This window comes from Gekko japonicus, unplaced genomic scaffold (assembly GCF_001447785.1).
Source record: "Gekko japonicus isolate JY-2015 unplaced genomic scaffold, Gekko_japonicus_V1.1 scaffold2560, whole genome shotgun sequence".
Lineage (NCBI taxonomy): Eukaryota > Metazoa > Chordata > Lepidosauria > Squamata > Gekkonidae > Gekko > Gekko japonicus.
This window is the reverse complement of record NW_015177093.1, coordinates 133,088-150,332: the sequence shown is the minus strand read 5'-3', so window position 1 is coordinate 150,332 and position 17,245 is coordinate 133,088. Positions and strand designations below refer to the sequence as shown.

General features: G+C 43.4%; 1 protein-coding gene across 3 annotated transcripts in view; it reads right to left on the bottom strand.

The window, feature by feature from the left end:
• The window catches only part of GPSM2 (G-protein signaling modulator 2), a 64,203-nt gene continuing 46,958 nt past the window's right edge, over nt 1-17,245 (bottom strand). For all 3 annotated transcript variants that reach the window (XM_015428274.1, XM_015428276.1, XM_015428277.1), the window contains 7 exons: nt 13,278-13,386; nt 12,560-12,689; nt 11,321-11,391; nt 9,864-10,040; nt 3,516-3,666; nt 3,190-3,407; nt 1-453 (listed from right to left, as the gene is read on the bottom strand). In XM_015428274.1, coding sequence (XP_015283760.1) covers nt 280-453; nt 3,190-3,407; nt 3,516-3,666; nt 9,864-10,040; nt 11,321-11,391; nt 12,560-12,689; nt 13,278-13,386 — 1,030 coding nt within the window. In that variant the 3' untranslated portion in view covers nt 1-279. The remainder of the gene's footprint in view (nt 454-3,189; nt 3,408-3,515; nt 3,667-9,863; nt 10,041-11,320; nt 11,392-12,559; nt 12,690-13,277; nt 13,387-17,245) is intronic.

Sequence of the window (17,245 nt, the reverse complement as noted above, 5' to 3'; positions counted from 1 at the left end):
GAAAAAATTCACAAGATGTACCTCAAGCACTACAATCATTAATAAAACAAAAAGGTGCCCTATACAGCTTCTTTTTACATCTATTAGACACACAATTCCAAGCACTGGCAGCAACAACTGTACCATTTGTTTTGTAAATTTACATACCATTTTGAACATTGCAAATTTACATTTTTTAAAAAGGCATAGTTTTCTGTATATAAAATAAAAAAGATGTGTTGTGTTACAGTACTAATCCCCTGATGTTTTTGTTCAGCAATGTGCTTTGCAAGAAGTCCATTAGCTAGAACTTAGTCTCTTTAAACCAGAAGGCAGAAAGACTCTCTGTTCATCCATTCGCTTTCCCTGGGATCTCAAGATAAGGCTGAAGAAATCTTCATCAGGTACAGTTGGTCCTTTTGTGACAGTAGGTGGTGGTGGTGGTGCACATCTCTGATCATCCAGTCTAAAGCCCTGAAAAATGTAAGGCTTAGTTAAAACAATGTCATTGCTCCATTGTTCTACAGTTCAATGTCCACCCTTTCCCCAACGTTTAAATCTATGAAACCCATAACTTTTTAGCTTTTGGCAGAAGTGTTATAGCCACAATCCCTCATAGTAGTGATTGTTTTAACTGATGGAAATCCACAGGCTCTGGATTCACTCTGGACCTGGAGTAGTCTAGGTTGGATCCACAAAACAAGTTCAAGAAAGAATAGAGATTGGATTTCTACCTCGCCCTTCACTACCCAAAGGAGTCTGAGACCGGTTTACAATCTCTTTCCCTTCCCCTCCTCACAACAGATACCCTGTGAGGTAAGTGGGGCTGAGAGAGCTCTCTCAAGAATTCCCCTTGAGAGAACAGCTCTGAAAGAACTTATGACTGACTCAAGGTCACACCAGCAGCTGCATGTAGAGGAGTGGGGACTCTAACCCGGTTCTCCCAGATTAGAGTCTGTGCTCTTAATCACTACACAAAACTGGGTGTAGTGGTTTTTCCCTGCATCTCAATTCCTTTCCTCTGCATTTCTGGCTGTACAGGAAAAGCTACTCCAGAAGTTCAGCCCCAGGATCATGCATGCTTGAACCTCACTGAAACTAGCAGGATTTAAAGGTGTAACAGGAGCTGCGGTGGCTCAAGTGGTTAAAATGCTGGACTGTTTTAAAGCCGAAGAGCCAGCGTTGTCTGAAGACGTTTCCGTGGTCATGTGACCGGCATGACTAAGCACCAAGGTGCACGGAACACTGTTACCTTCCCACTGAAGTGGTACCTATTTATCTACTTGCAATTTCTTGCTTTCGAACTGCTAGGTTGGCAGGAACTGAAACTAGAGACGGGAGCTCACTCCGTCATGCCGCAACTCGGATCTCGAACTGCTGAACTACTGACCTTCCACAGCTGCATATAAACAATACTATCATTAGTTACATTAACACCATACTCAGTGGTTGTGCTTGTAATCATGCAGATATAAAAAACTAATCTGCTTAAGGCTCAATTCAAATGTGAAAGTAACTAAAAAGATTCCTAATACTGTGGAGGTATTGTGTGGAAGGGACATGGCACCATTTTCAAAGAATGCATGTACTGTCTGCATTTTTAGATTTTAAAATTGGATTGAACAGACTGAAGAACAGAAGCTTTAAATCACATTTTCTGTTAGTATTCTTGTAGCTTGTTGCCATGCCATGAGGTACCTATCCTTAACCAGTATATTCTCATTACATAGTTTTCCTCTCAACTGTAGCAGGATATAACTTTCTCTGTTTCTGGCATTCAACATAGGGGTGTGCATTCGGCAATAGCCAAACTAATATGTCGGTATTTTTCTGGTATCACGTAAGCCGAATACAGATCACAGTTTCTGGTGGTGTATATCAGACTCGAATATATTCAGCAGTACCAAATATTTGGCCAATCTGAATTTACCAGCATTGGACTGGGGAAATCCAGCATTTACCGATATTTTTTGGGTCTGATTTACCCGAGGCCGAAAAATACCAGCATTTTTTTTGCACACCCCTATTCAACATATGCAAAGCAAATGAGGTGGAAGGTACAATAAAGTATGCAAATTATTCAGACTACAAATCAGGACACAAATTCAATGGTTTCTGCACTTTCAGATATATAAACATTGCCCTCAGTTAACTACAACAACTCTGTATGCATTACAAGAACACTGTTCAACTGCTTACTTCAGGTACGCAATTTAAAAAAAAAAAAAACGTTTATATCCTACCTTTCCTTTTGGTTCATAACTTTTCTGCTCCAAAAATATGGCACAAGAAAAGCTGTTTAGTGTCAAGTAATTGAAATTCAGAAAATTTCCCTGGCTATATTTTAAACATCTTCTCCTTGCTCTAGTGTTATCCTAGGAATTCTGGGATTTGAATCAATAATTTTGGGTAAGTCATGGAAATATTCTTTAGCTTCCCTAGTGTTTTGTCCTTGGGGAATCAGAGTTCTTTATTTAGATAAAGCCTGATTTACACCAACAGCAGTACGATCAGCCTATAATCTGCAAGGCCCTCCAAACCACCTTTCACACCCCACTCACAATCTTGTCAGAAAACATGTGCTGATTTCTGCGAAAAAAACAAAAACACCAACCCTCTGTGCCTCTTAGGTAATTAACTTACACTAATTCTGAATAAATGAACACTCTTCTTAAAGACAAGCTTCTATATATGTTTTTTCTTCAAACAAGGAAACTACTGTGTATGGAAAAATACTATTATACTACCTGAAGTGTTGAGTTTGGTGATTTTATGATGACAAGTAAAAGTGGATAACTGTGTCAATAAAATGAAGGCCAGAATGAAAAAAAGGAAGCAAGAGCTAAGATGTGTGTTGAAACTGTTCCCTTAGCTAAAGTATAATGGGGCCAGTGCCATAGTTTCTGGAAGCTTCCCATTGAGCCAATGGTATTTCAGTGTGTCATTAGATTACAGCATCTCTGTCACCATATCCTTTGCACAGAAGAGCTATTTTCAGTAGATGTCTTTCAATGTAATCCTATCTATAGTTACAGCCTCCACTGCTTATCAGCCGTTCCTTAGACAGAACCATTAATCTTAAATCAACGGTCAGTTTCCCTCAATTTTTAACGAGCTACCCTCCTGAAGCCAGATATCACGATATACCACCAAACATCTATTTTCTTGTGGCAGTTTCAACAAACAGAACCACAGAGAACAAAAACCTACCTGACATTTTATTAAGATGTCAAAGAAGTCATCATCTGGTTCGCTGTTACCACTGGCCATCAAGTGGCTAAGGACTGACTGACTATTATGCTGATTAAGCCGAAGCCCTGGTAAATTGCTGGCACTGGCTCGCTGATCATCTAGACGTCGGCTCTGAGAACTAGCTAGTAGGTCTAGAAATTCATCCGTGTGGGGTGAGACCATGGAAGCAGAAAAGGCTGCAGAGCGGCAAGGACAAAATAACGGATTATGCTATTTGTACTACTTTCAACAGTTTCAGGTTTCATTCTAATAACCACAGACTACAGAACTTAAAATTAAATTACATTTTTTCATTGTTTTTGCTGGAGTGGAAGATGCTGTAGCTGTTAGTCTGTTCCTGTCCTGGAAACAGTACCGCTGATCATCCATTCTGTTGCTTTGAAATCTGCTTAGCAAATCAAAGAACCCTTCATCTCCAGGCACATTAGTGTTTTTCTGAAAGGTTAAACAAAGAAATTAAAGACAAATGTAGCCTATTAGTGGCCATTTACAAAGTACAAAATTGTTTAGACAAGATAATCTGCATTGCAGGAACAGGTAGAGAAGAGCTACTGAAGCCCTTACATGAAAAAGCAATCAAGGAAATTCCCAGCATCATCCAAACCTATCCTAACAAAGCAGGGACACAGGTCTACATACACTGAGGATTTCAGAGAGAGGAAGAATTGTCAAAGTATCCAAATAATAATAATTACCTTGGGACCCACCTCCACTAGTTTTCACTACTATACTTAAATATTTTAAACTATGGGGGGAAGGTCATACCCATACGAGGAGGAGAGGAACACCCCACAAAGGAAACAATCCAGACTGGAGGATTTTTTTGCCCCACTAAAACTGCAGAACAGGTATGAATGCTTATTGGAGGATCGCAAAGAGGACGAATGCCCTTTCAGGCAGACCTCTTTGGAGGAAGCAAAAGAAATGCTCTCACCACAATATTTGGGATCTAAGGATAAAGCGGTGGGTGGAGAGGAGTATGAGTTACTAGCCTGCCAGACATATTTAGTTGCAGAGACGCTCCAAATAATTTTTTCACATCTAGAACTGATTAAAAATTTGTTGCGGGAGAAAGAAGAGGGCCCTTTGATAAACATGCTGTCTCAACTCCCAAAGATGCCAAGGATAGACAACACTGAAAAGGAGGTGAGCTCTAATATGAAATGACCAGCATCCCCAACCATGCTTGAGGACCTTAGGAAAGATACGCAGTCACTAATTTATGACCTAAAAGTATTGTTTTAAATATATTTCCATTTTAGGGGGAAACACATGGACTACACAAAAAGGAGAGCAAAAAATCATATAGCTTCAGTCATTAAAATTGATTTAAACAACATCGATCTTACAAAGTTGGAAAGATTACCAGGGATGACTTATTATAAGCGCTTTCTCTTACACTTCCGCTCAAAGTGAATTCCAACGTATTTATTTGCACACACCTCCAATTATTCCAATATGGGGATCAGGCTGCAAAGGCATTTTAGAAACTCTCAAATTCAGAGGCTAACTACCAATCCTGAAGTTCAGAGGCGAAACTCTGGAGATGGATATTAATAAACAAACCCAAAAGGAGAATATGCAAACCCTATGATTTTAGACCAACCAGTGCCATCAAATCTACCCTCGCCAATGATGGCGACTAGTCCAAAAATCTCTAATTATTCTGCCACCATAAAACAACCGACTCAGCCTATATCTGAACACTCGACAGATAAGCTCAAACTGGACCCAAGGTGGCCAGAAGATGAGGTCAAAACTAAATTACTGTCTTCCTTTGATAGTTTACCGAGGCAAGAACAAGACTTCCTGATAAATAGATTGGAACTTTTGGTGTCCACTCTAAAGAATAACAAGCAGATCTCCTTTCCTAGGGAGTGGGCAGAGTGCCGACGTTTTGATGCCCCCCCAAAATCAGAAGAAGAGCATGGAGGAACCGGAGCCCTCCCCATCTAGGGAAAACAGGCCTCCTTTGGAATCAACTGTAATAATAAATACAGGGAATATAAAATCACACTTGATTGTCTCGCAAAATGATCCAGAATTTTGCATGATAGTCGATGATACTCCAGTGAATAGGGAAAACAATGTAATGAAACAACCACAGAGCATAATGCAAGAAGCATGATGGTACTTAGACCAGCATAATCCGGATAAAATAAAACTTCTGGAAGTAATATCCTGGAATACAGCAGGATGGACCCGCTGCTAGAAGCCAAAACCGCTCGTTTTTCCAACAGAACTATGACAATTTTAATCCAAGAGACCTGGACAGTGCATGAACTTACGATCGAAGGCTACCACTCTTTTAATATTGGAGCAACACCAAGTGCAGAACCTGGGAAGCATAAGAGAGGCATGGGCATATTACTGTCTACCTCCCTAGGAGCAAAGGTGTACAACGTTACCTACTTTGAAACACAGCAGGCTATGGCCATCCTTCTTCAATTAGACTCTGAAATTATTCTTGTGGTCAATATTTATCTTCCTCCCCAACAAAGAAAAGAGAATATTACAATGACCTGGACAGACTTGGAAAGCTATCTTGAGGATCATTTACTAGAGAACTCTGTGGACAAGTATCTCATAGGAGAGGATTTTATTGCCAGAATCGGTCCAAACGAACATTCCCTTTATACTAAATATAATGTTCAGGAAGAGCACACCCACACTTTTTATCCATGTATTTCCAAAGACAACAAGGTAAACTACACCGGCTCCTGCCTTGCAAGAATGGCTAAAAAATTAAATCTTTTCATCCTAAATAGATCTACGCCTGGAGACCATCCTGGAGATTTTACTTACATGGCAGGAACAAGGTGTAGTGCTATTGGTTACATCCTAGCCAGTGAAAACTTATTACCTTTTGTAAAAACTTTTCAGGTTCTCCCCGAATTGGAGGGAGACCACCTGCCTCTCCTCCTATGCATGATACCACCAGCACAAGAAATACACCTTAAAATCAATTCGGAGCAGAAATCACACCAACGGCATGAGAGGGCTGTCGGGCCAAATGGACAATCCAACTTGATCAAAAAATGGGAGAGACACTGGCAGATGAAAAAGTGTTAGCAAGCCGTGCAGCTATAACGGAGAATTCATTTGGCAGTGATTCCCTGATTCTGTACGAGGATCTACTCCAGAGACTGAAGCCGTCATTGATGGATGATACCAGTTTACAAAATAAGGATGTGAGAAGGCTCTCTAACAGGTGGTATGATAAGGATTGCATAGAAGCTAAAAGGACACTATAGCATTTTACACACTCTAGACCACCTCAGAATCTGACAGCTCGAGACTTCATCATCATTACATAACATTAAAGAAATCTTTCAAACAAATACAGGCTGCCAAAGAAAAAGATTCTACAACCTTTTGGAAAATAACTTCTAAATATGCATTAAAGGACACCTTCCCTTTAGAGCCAACAATTATGGCAGAAACCTGAGAAAAACAGGTTGCTTACCTGTAACTGGTGATCTTCGAGTGCTCATCTGTGCATTCACACCCATGGAGATACAGTGCGCATGCGCTGGATCGATCAGTATTGTAGCAAGCGCTAACAGATTTTTGTGCCCAGACCTCAGGCATGTGCAGGAACCCCACCACGCATGCCCAGAGGGGTGGGCATGGATATCCTGCCAGTTCCTTCAAACCGCCGCGAATCAATCCCTATGAAAAATGAAGAAGCTGACAGCAGCGGGGAAGGAGGGCGGGTGGTGTGAATGCACAGATGACCACTCGAAGATAATTACAGGTAAGCAACCTGTTTATCTTCGACGTGGTCTCTGTGCTTCACACCCATGGGAGATTAGCGAGCAGTGGCCTACCTGGAGGAGGGTGCTAGCAGGTCCTTACTGCGAAGCCGAGGATAAGATGTGATGCCCCATGTTGGTACGAGAGTTCTTTCGGACATCTAGGGCGTAGTGCCTTATGAACGTATTAGGCGTAGCCCACATAGCGGCTCTGCAAATGTCCATTAAGGGAACTCCCTGGAGGAAGGCAGTTGAGGCTGCAACAGCTTGGGCTGAATGAGCCCTGATAGGGCCAGGCAATGGCTGCTTAGCGATAAGATAGCAGAGGCTTGATATCCACTTTGACAAATGCTGAGCCGTGATGCGAGTTCCCAGCCTTACTGGTGCATAGGAAACGAACAGTTGACAGTCTTGTCTCGTTGGGCGGGTTCTGTTTAGGTAGAACAGAAGCGCACGTTTTGTGTCCAAAGTATGTAACAGCCTCTCCTCTGGGGATGTCGGACCAGGGAAGGAATCCGGGAGGAAGACCTCTGCCTGTAGTTGAAATTCTGATACTACCTTTGGCAGAAACGAGATGTCAGGTACAAGACGGACACCGTCTGACAAAAATGACAAGTAAGGAGTGTCATGTCTGAAAGCCAGTATTTCTCCAACTCGCCTTACTGAAGTGACAGCCATCAGAAAGGCTGTTTTCCAGGACTGGAATTTCATGTTGCAAGTTGTGAGCAGCTCAAAGGGGTTCCTGGTGAGTTGGCGAAGGACCAGGGGAAGGTCCCAGGGGACGACAGGACTTTTGATGGGAGGGTAAAGGTGTAACAGTCCCTTCAAAAAACATTTAGAAAGGGGATGCGAGAACACTGTGCATCCTTCAACTTGAACAAGGTATGCCGAAAGTGCGATCAAATAAACTGTGAAAGTCCCGAGTCAGCGAGAGACAGGAGGAATTCTAAAACTTTCTCGAGACCCGCAGAGGTGGTTTGAGGGGCATTGTCACCCAAGGAGGAGCAGAATTTTTGCCACTTGTAATGATACGACTTGCGCGTAGTGGACTTTCTGGAGTTTAGCAAGACATTTGCTATGCGGGTGGAAAAGCCCTTGATGCTATTCTCCAGGCTGTCAACTGTCGTGCTATAGGAAAGGGGACTCGGTTAGGAACAGGAGGTCTTGTGCCAGAGAAAACTGATGGTAGATCCCCGCTGACAAATTAAGGATAGTTGAGAACCATGGTTGCCTCGGCCACCACGGGGCTATGAGGACGCAGTCCACTCTGTCGCTGATGATTTTGCAGACCACTCTGAGAAGCAGAGGCATTGGAGGGAAGAGGTAGAGAAATCCTCCGGACCATGGAAAGAGGAGACCGTCCCCTAGATACTGTGGGTCCCTGCCACCTCAGCTGCAGAACAGAGGACACTTTCTGTTCACCCTGGTGGCGAAAACATCTACCTGGGGGAACCCCCACTTGCGGAAGAGTGGAAGAAGGTATGTTGGATTCATTTCCCACTCGTGGAGACTGAGTCCTGCTCGACTCAGGTGGTCTGCTTGCACATTCATGTGCCCTGGGATGTGTGTGGCGACCAGGAAGACGTTGTGGGCGATGCAGATGTCCCATAATTGGAGGGCGAGGTTGCAGAGGCGTTGGGAGACAGTGCCCCCTTGCTTGTTCACATAACTGAGTGCAGTAGTATTGTCCGTGAGACATTTCCCCTTGATCAGGGGTAGGAAACTGGTGACAGCGAACTGTATTGCAAGCAGTTCCAGGAAGTTTATGTGCCGCCTCCGTTTCTGAGTGTCCCATTTGCCTCCAACACAAAGTCATGGGGGTGGGGAGGTTCATTCTCTTCTAATTGCCTTTGCATTCCTTATGTGCTTCTTTGCTGCTACGACACTTATCTCTAAGTATTGCAGGTGGTGATGTTGACGTCTGGTTTTCTTGGGAACTGTTCCGTTCCCAGCTTCAGCGCTAAACGGCCTAAGCTCTCTCTCTCGCGCGGGGAAGGATGGCTAATTGGCCAGGGCAGGGGGGGGTGCATATTAAGGCCGTCACTGAAGGCCGAGTACGCATGACAGTGGCTAGATTGACGATTACGGTGGCTCTGTTTTGTGGCAGGTAGGCTGTGCAATTTCTGGAGTCCAGTAGCACACCAATGTAGTGTATTTTCTGGACCGGTTGAAGTTGAGATATTAATAAGGCACCAGAATTTTTGGCCTCAGATCACACAAAATATAAGGTAGCACCATCGGTGTACCCTTCTCAATTGGAGATTCCGGCCCAATGGAGGGCATTTTCTCTAGCCAGATGATGAGCATTCCCCTCTGCAGTGTTAGAAGGGCGGTTTAGAAAGATTCCCATGCATGAGAGTGTTGTCCTTGCGGGGATGGTGAGGTTGAAACAGTCGAACATGTAATATTACACTGCTGTTTTTATCATGATTTCCCCCCTTCTTAAGAAATATCCAGGTCGCTCTGATACAGAGCTTTGCAAAATGCTTCTCATGGGTGACAACACAATAGTTACAGCTTCCAGTGCGAGATTCTTATCAGTCGTGTATAAATTATGCCAAGAGATATTAAAGTTTACCAGAATTTTAACTGTTTTAAACTTTTAAATATTGCTGTGTATATATTGTGCATAAGATTTTCTCACAAATAGTACTATATAATTTATGCTGGTCAATGACTGTATTAATAAACAAAGGCAAAGGCATACACTCAGTGTTATGGGAATTTCCTTCTGATATGCTGACATTTTAAAAATAAACTGACTTGCACAATTCAGTCAAATCAGTAAAACCAATATAATTCCAAAAAGATACCAAGAATACAATAACACTAAAAAATTCAAACCTCTAATGTGAATGAATGCTGCTCTACAAGTACCTTCTGAGAACTCAGAAGCCGATGGTCAATAGAATTACTAGCATCCTGGAGAACTTTAGAAGAAGTAATGTTTTTGTATTTTTTGCCTTTTAATCGATTTACAAAGTGCAGTTTTGCTGAAGGTTTGGGAAGTAGTGGTTTCTGTTTGGCCAGAATTTCACTGTTCCAGTCCTGAACCTAGAAAGGAAGAAACAATACACATTAAACTATCCAGAGAGACCTTTAACTTCTCTGCAGAAATTGTCTAGTTTAAGTTTTGCACCACAAAGTGGCTGCTTCTATCCTGATAATTTTCTTCACATTGATGGGAGAAGTTCTTGCTTGGCGAGCCCACACAGAGTTTGATGTCACTTTTGACATGCCGTAAATTGTCTGTACAGCCACAGAATGTTGCTAAGTTATAGTGACACATTCACTTCTGACATTAATTTCTAGTAAAGCTACTTCTCCAGAGACTCAGCATATGACATGGCAAAAGCAGCTCAGAATGTTACACTGCAAACTAGCCATTCATCATTCCAACTGGCTTAGGATGCAACCCTTAAATAGCCTTATTTCTAGGAGTAGTCACATTTCTGGATTTCAATAGCAGGACCCGGCACTGCCCATATTTCACTTTTCTTTCTCTACAACGTTAATTTTACTACTACAGTACACCATGCAGCACGCAGGGGCTACAGGAAGAATGGGGAAATTAGCAGAAATTTTGCACCTGCCTGAGCTTTTGCCCTGTTTGTTGAAGGTGCTCTGCTCATGCGGGGGGGGGGGGGATTTCTTCCTTGCTGAAGCTGCCTGTGCTGCATGTCATACTATTTCAAAGGGTCCCACAACTCTCATCAGCATAGAGAACTGGGAAAGGGGAAAGAAAGTGGTTGCTCCCTGTGCAGAATCCCTGCATCCTACCCAGAAACAAAAAAAGAAGAAATGCTAGCACCACTCTGGTCATGTAGAAAAGAACAAATCACTACTTGGGTAACTAGTATCAAATATTCTAAAATCATAACAGTAATTACCATTGGGAAAATGCAGGTGATATACGTAATTTAAGAGCTGGGTTAAGATTGCCAGTTCAGGTGGCCGCGACATTTGATTCCAGATATAAAAGCACAAGATTGAAAGCAGTATAATAGCGAGAATTTGTTTCTCTTTAGCAGTTACTTTGCTTAAGTCAGTTATGCTGGTCAGTCTTTTCCCACCAAAATGCAGTCTTGGAACAATTTCTTCTTCATATCAAACTACAGAATTATTTGAAATGCCACTCTCTTACAGCTGTCTCATGTTCTTGTTGACTATATAAAGATTTATTTCTGCCCATTTGTCTTTCTTAAGAGGTAACCAGACATATTTATTGGTAAGACAATAGTCTACATATTAAATGACTCTTAAGAAGCAGCTACTTTGTTATAATCTAAAGTGGTGTACTAACAAGTATAAACATAAATGTACAATTAACTAACCTTTTCTGGGGTTAGTTTCATAAGTTCCATGTTTTCCATACTATGGCGACGTCCAACCCGGGGTCTAGGGCCTTTGAAAACAAATCAAACTACTGCTTAATCTGGTGGAGAGTATCAATACCAGAGTATTTTAATTTCAAAACATACTGATACACTGAAGTCAGTCTTCAGACTTATTGAAACCTTTCATCACCAGTGTTCACCACTGCACTGGGACTAATTAAATGAGAACACTTCTTTAAAGTATTGAAGAGATTTGATCATCAAACCGTTTTCTTTAACATTTTATTAACAGTCTAAAGCGGAGACTGCATTAGTATGTAAAATAAATCCATGATATGTGGCTATCTAGATGCATTTATCAAAACACCGTCTTAAAGTTTTCTGAGTATCTGTTATGCCATTATGCACCCAGAGCAAATGTCTTCAAAATGCAGAACAAGCAGTTTCTTATGTTTTGATTTTAATTAATGGCTATTACCTACAAGGGCCTAAACAATTTGGGACTAGGATATTGAAGGATTGCCCACTGCTACACGAGACTGCCAAAGACTGCTGCGTATTCTCATCTACAAAAGCAAAGTGGGTGAACAAGAGGCAAGGCCTTTTTAGTTGTGGCTCCACAATTGTGGAACTCCTTTCCCACACTGATTTGCTTTGGACTAAGCTTGTTAAAGTCAGATACCAGGCAAAAACATTCCTGTTCACCAAGAATTTTGATGATTTTCCCCATCCTTGCCTGGCCTTTATCCATGCTTCACTTTAAATTTTAAACTGTTCTCATCCTAATTCAAAATTACCTGTTTTAATTATCTTGGTTTTATGCTTAGTCTTAATGATATTTGTATTTTAATGTTTCTAATGTTTGATGGCAGCTGCCTTGGAAATGACAGTTTTTAGGGTATGGGATACAAATGTCTTCTAAAAACAAGCGGTGCGTGAGTTCTGCTTTTTTTTTAAACTGATGTTGAGATTACATTTCCAAACACCCACAATGCAGAACTTCCACATATAGTCTAATCTGTAATCTAACTCTATGGGTTTTTTGACCTAAATTATGGTTACATGTGTGTTCACTGTATGAACTGGAAAAAAAAGTTTTTAGTTCTAAAGACAGGTATTCCCTCCTTGCAAAAAGAACATACACACACTAATACCAAGCATTAATGAACAGAAACCTTAAATCCTACCGAAGGAACAAATTCCACTAGTCAAAATCATCATGGAAGCATTGCTCACCATTTAAGCTATTATCTAGAACATGGTTTTCTGCCATCATTGAACTGTTTGTGCTGTAGCTTAGACCAAGCACCATCTGAAGATCTGAGAGATTAAGCTGAGCTGTTAGTTCTCCAGTTTTGTCTCCCACCTGCAACAAACACAATTGTTTGTTTAATTACTGAATAATTAGCACATTCACAATCCATAAACATCCAACTATCAGTTCAACGAGACAAGGTTACAGAAACTGAAATAATATACTGAGCATTTTAAAGTTTCAGTGTATGAAACCCTAACACAACTCTAAATCCAATGGTGAGAACAGATCCTGAAGAAAATGGCAAGTAAAACATTCCCAATCCCTACAATGATTGTTTGCTTTCAGTTTCTCACTACAGGGATCTTATCAGCTTGCAATGCTGTGCCATCAGCCTGTGAATCAATGGTAGTACCAGTCACATCTAGAAGTTTGCTTTCAATTTAGATTTGCTTCAGTGTTATGTGCATATGTGGAACACAGTCTACTGGGAGCTTCTCGCTGAAATGAGAGAATACACCTGGGCATCCCTGTGTTCTTGTCCATTTCTCATTCAGCTGTAAGCAAATTAAAACCTTGTAAACATTATTTGTGGCCACCTTTCAAAGACATGCATACATTATTCCCCTCTTCCAATGAATCTTCCTGCAGAAAAAGCCAAAAAAGGAAACACCAGTAATTCAAAATATGTGCATATACCTCTCTCGAAATATCCAAATGTTTTTCTGCATAATGCATTGCTTGGTCGTGGTTTCCCAGTGCTGTGTATGCATTCCCTAAACTCCAGCATGCTCTTCCTTCACCAATTCTGAAACACAGTTCAAGAGTGTGACATGTATTAATACACTCCAAAGGTCAACTTTCTAATTTTGCATTAAACAGGAAGGACCTATTTCCTCCCTTTGCTCCATGTGAGCTGCTGCTATATGTCTGCTTCCTATGCTGCACTATGACAGCAGTGCCCCAGCTCCCAGGAAGGGCAATGCTGATATGGATAACTCAGTTTATTGGTAAGCCCTCTTCTTAAGCAACCTCAGAGCTCCTAAGTGACCAGAGCCACACGGGAAGCAGCCCTGCTGCAGTGACTCCTTTGCCACTAAAGTAAGGTAAACATGAACTCTTCATGGTGTAAAAACTCTCCTTTCCAGCATTAGACTGTAAAAACGTAGACGATAAGACAGTTTAGTAAGACCCAGCTCATGTAAAAACAGGTTGCTTACCTGTAACTGATGATCTTCGAGTGGTCATCTCTGCATTCACACCCATGGGATACAGTGCGCATGCGCTGAATTGATCGGCATTGTAGCAAGCTCTTAACGGATTTTCACGCCCAGACCTCGGGCATGCGCAGGAACCCCACCACGCATGCCCAGAGGGGTGGGTGCGGACATCCTGCCAGTTCCTTCAAACCGCCGCGAATCAACCCTTATGGAAAAAGTAGAAGCTGATAGCAGCGGGGAAGGAGGGCGGGTGGTGTGAATGCACAGATGACCACTCGAAGATCATCAGTTACAGGTAAGCAACCTGTTTATCTTCGTCGTGGTCTCTGTGCTTCACACCCATGGGAGATTAGCGAGCAGTGGCCTACCTGGAGGAGGGTGCTGGCATGTCCTTACTGCGAAGCCGAGGATAAGATGTGATGTCCCATGTTGGTACGAGAGTTCTTACGGATGTCTAGGGCATAGTGCCTTATGAACGTGTTAGGCGTGGCCCACGTAGCGGCTCTGCAAATGTCCATTAAGGGAACTCCTTGGAGGAAGGCAGTTGAGGCTGCAAAAGCTCTGGTTGAATGAGCCCTGATAGGGCCAGGCAATGGCTGCTTGGCGATAAGGTAGCAGAGGCGGATGAGACCTACAATCCACTTTGATAAACGCTGAGCCATGATGCGCGTCCCTAGCCTTGCTTGAACAGTTGACAGTCACGTCTCGTTGGACAGGTTCTATTTCAGTAAAACAGAAGCGCACGCTTCACATCCAACATGTGTAACAGTCTCTCCTCTGAGGATGTCGGAGCTGGGAAGAAATCCAGGAGAAAGACCTCTGCCTGTAGGTGAAATTCTGACACTACCTTTGGCCGGAACGAGATGTCAGGTACGAGGCGGGCGCCGTCTGGGAAAAAAGACAAGGAGTGTCATATCTGAAAGCCAGTATTTCTCCAACTCGCCTTGCTGAAGTGACAGCAACCAGAAAGGCTGTTTTCCACTACAGCAATTTTATGTTGCAAGTTGCGAGTGGCTCAAAAGGTTTCCTGGTGAGTTGGGAAGGTCCCAGGGGACGACAGGAGTTTTGATGGGAGGGTAGAGGTGCAACAGTCCCTTCAAAAAAAATTAGAAAGTGGATGCGAGAACAGAGTGCATCCCTCAACTTGAACATGGTAGGCCGAAAGTGCGGCCAAATAAACCCTTAATGAGAAATGTGAAAGTCCTGAGTCAGCGAGAGACAGGAGGAATTCGAAAACTTTCTCGAGACCTGCAGAGGTGGCTCGAGAGGCATCGTCACCCAAGGAGGAACAGAATTTTTGCCTTTTGTAATGATACGGCATGCGCGTAGTGGACTTTCTGGAGTTTAGCAAGACATTTGCTATGCGAGCGGAAAAGCCGTTGACGCTACTCTCCAGGCAGTCAACTTCATTCATGGCACGTCGTGGTATAGGAGACGGGACTCGGTTAGGAATAGGAGGTCTTGTGCCGGAAGAAGCTGGTGGTAGACCCCCGCTGACAAATCGAGAATGGTTGAGAACCATGGTTGCCTTGGCCACCATGGGGCTATGAGGACGCAGACCAATCTGTCGCTGATGATTTTGCAGACCATCCTGAAAAGCAGAGGCAGTGGAGAGAAGAGGTAGAGAAATCCTCTGGACCACGGAAAGAGGAGACCGTGCCCTAGAGACCTTGGGTCCCTGCCACCTCGGGTGCAGAACAGAGGGCACTTTTTCTTCGCTCTGGTGGCAAAAACATCTATTTGGGGAACTCCCCACCTGCGGAAGAGTGGAAGAAGGTAAATTGGATTCATTTCCCACGCGTGGAGACTGAGTCCTGCTCGACTCAGGTGGTCTGCCTGTACATTCATGTGCCCCAGGATGTGCGTGGCAACTAGGAAGACATTGTGGGCGATGCAGAAGTCCCATAACTGGAGGGCAAGGTTGCAGAGCGTTGGGAGACAGTGCCCCCTTGTTCGTTCACATAACTGAGGGCAGTAGTATTGTCCGTGAGGAATGTGACACATTTTCCCTTGATTAGGGGCAGGAAAGTGGTGACAGCAAACTGTATCGCAGGAAAGTGGTGTCAGCTATGCTGCCATGGGGGTGGGGATGTTCTTTCAGTGTCTATGTAAATTGCTTTCGCATTCCTGTCTCTTGCTTGGCGCAGTAATGCTTATCTCTAAAGAAGAACAGGAAGCGAGGTGTGTTGTCTCCCATCCGTGGGAGCAGAGCAATTCCCAGCTTCACATAGTAGTAACGCTTACCAGTTCTAGCCCGTGCGCGGGAGGGTGCCTAATTGGCCAGTGCAGTGGGGGGGGGGTGCATACGAGCTCCCTATATCTCATTAGGTTCAATAGGCAATGGTTATTCTTAACAGTGGCTGTGTTAATGCATCTATGGCTCTTCAATAAAAGTAAAACATTTCTATGAAGTGTGTACTCCGTTGTTGGCTGTGGGTTCTGACACAGTTCCAGGACATTTATGTGCCGCCTCCGTTTCTGAGTGTCCCATCTGCCTCCGACACATAGTCCCATCATGTGGGCGCCCTAGCCCGAGAGGGAGGTGTCTGTCATTAGGGTCATTTGGGGTGATGAAGGATGGAAGGGTGCTCCCTGGAACAGATTGGAAGGGACAGTCCACCAAAGTAAAGACTCCCGTACTTTGGCAGGTGGGATCAGGAGGGTGGTGTGTGTGTCTTCCTTTGGAATGAAACTGCGGATAAACCATAGTTGTAGGTGACACATTTTTAATTTGGCAAAAACCAGGACTAACGTAGTAGCAGCCATAAGGCTGAGTAGCCTCTGTATTTGAAAGGCCGTCACTGAAGGTCGGGAACAGATGACAGTGGCTAGGTGGACGATGTTGGCTGCTCTGTTTTGTGGCAGGTAAGCCGTGCAATTTGTGGAGTCCAGTAGCGCACCGATGCAGTGTATCTTCTGGACCGGGTGAAGTTGAGACTTTTCTAGATTTACTTGTAGACCTAGGTTTTCGAGGAGGACCAACATCTCGTTGATGTTTGAGACTAGAGCGTCTTTGCAGGTCGCTACCAAGAGCCAATCGTCGATGTATGGGTATATAGAGATACCCTTGAGACGGAGGAAGGCCGCGACAACTACCATAGTCTTTGTGAAGACTCTTGGTGCACTTGAAAGGCCAAATGGGAGGGCTGCATATTGGTAATGTTGTTGACCAATTGCAAAGCGTAGGTACTGGCGGTGGGACGGGTGGATGGTAAGGTGGAAGTAGGCGTCTTGTAGGTCAAGGGTGGCCATACAGATGTTTTTCTGGAGGAGTGGCAGAATCTGCTGCAAGAACACCATGCGGAAGCGGTGGTAGCTCACAAAGCATTTTAGCGCCCTTAGATCTAATATTGGTCGAACGCCTCCATCCCGCTTTGGAATGGTAAAATAATGGGAGTAAAGTCCTTTGCCCTGTAGATGCAGTGGCACCGGCTCGATGGCTCCCTT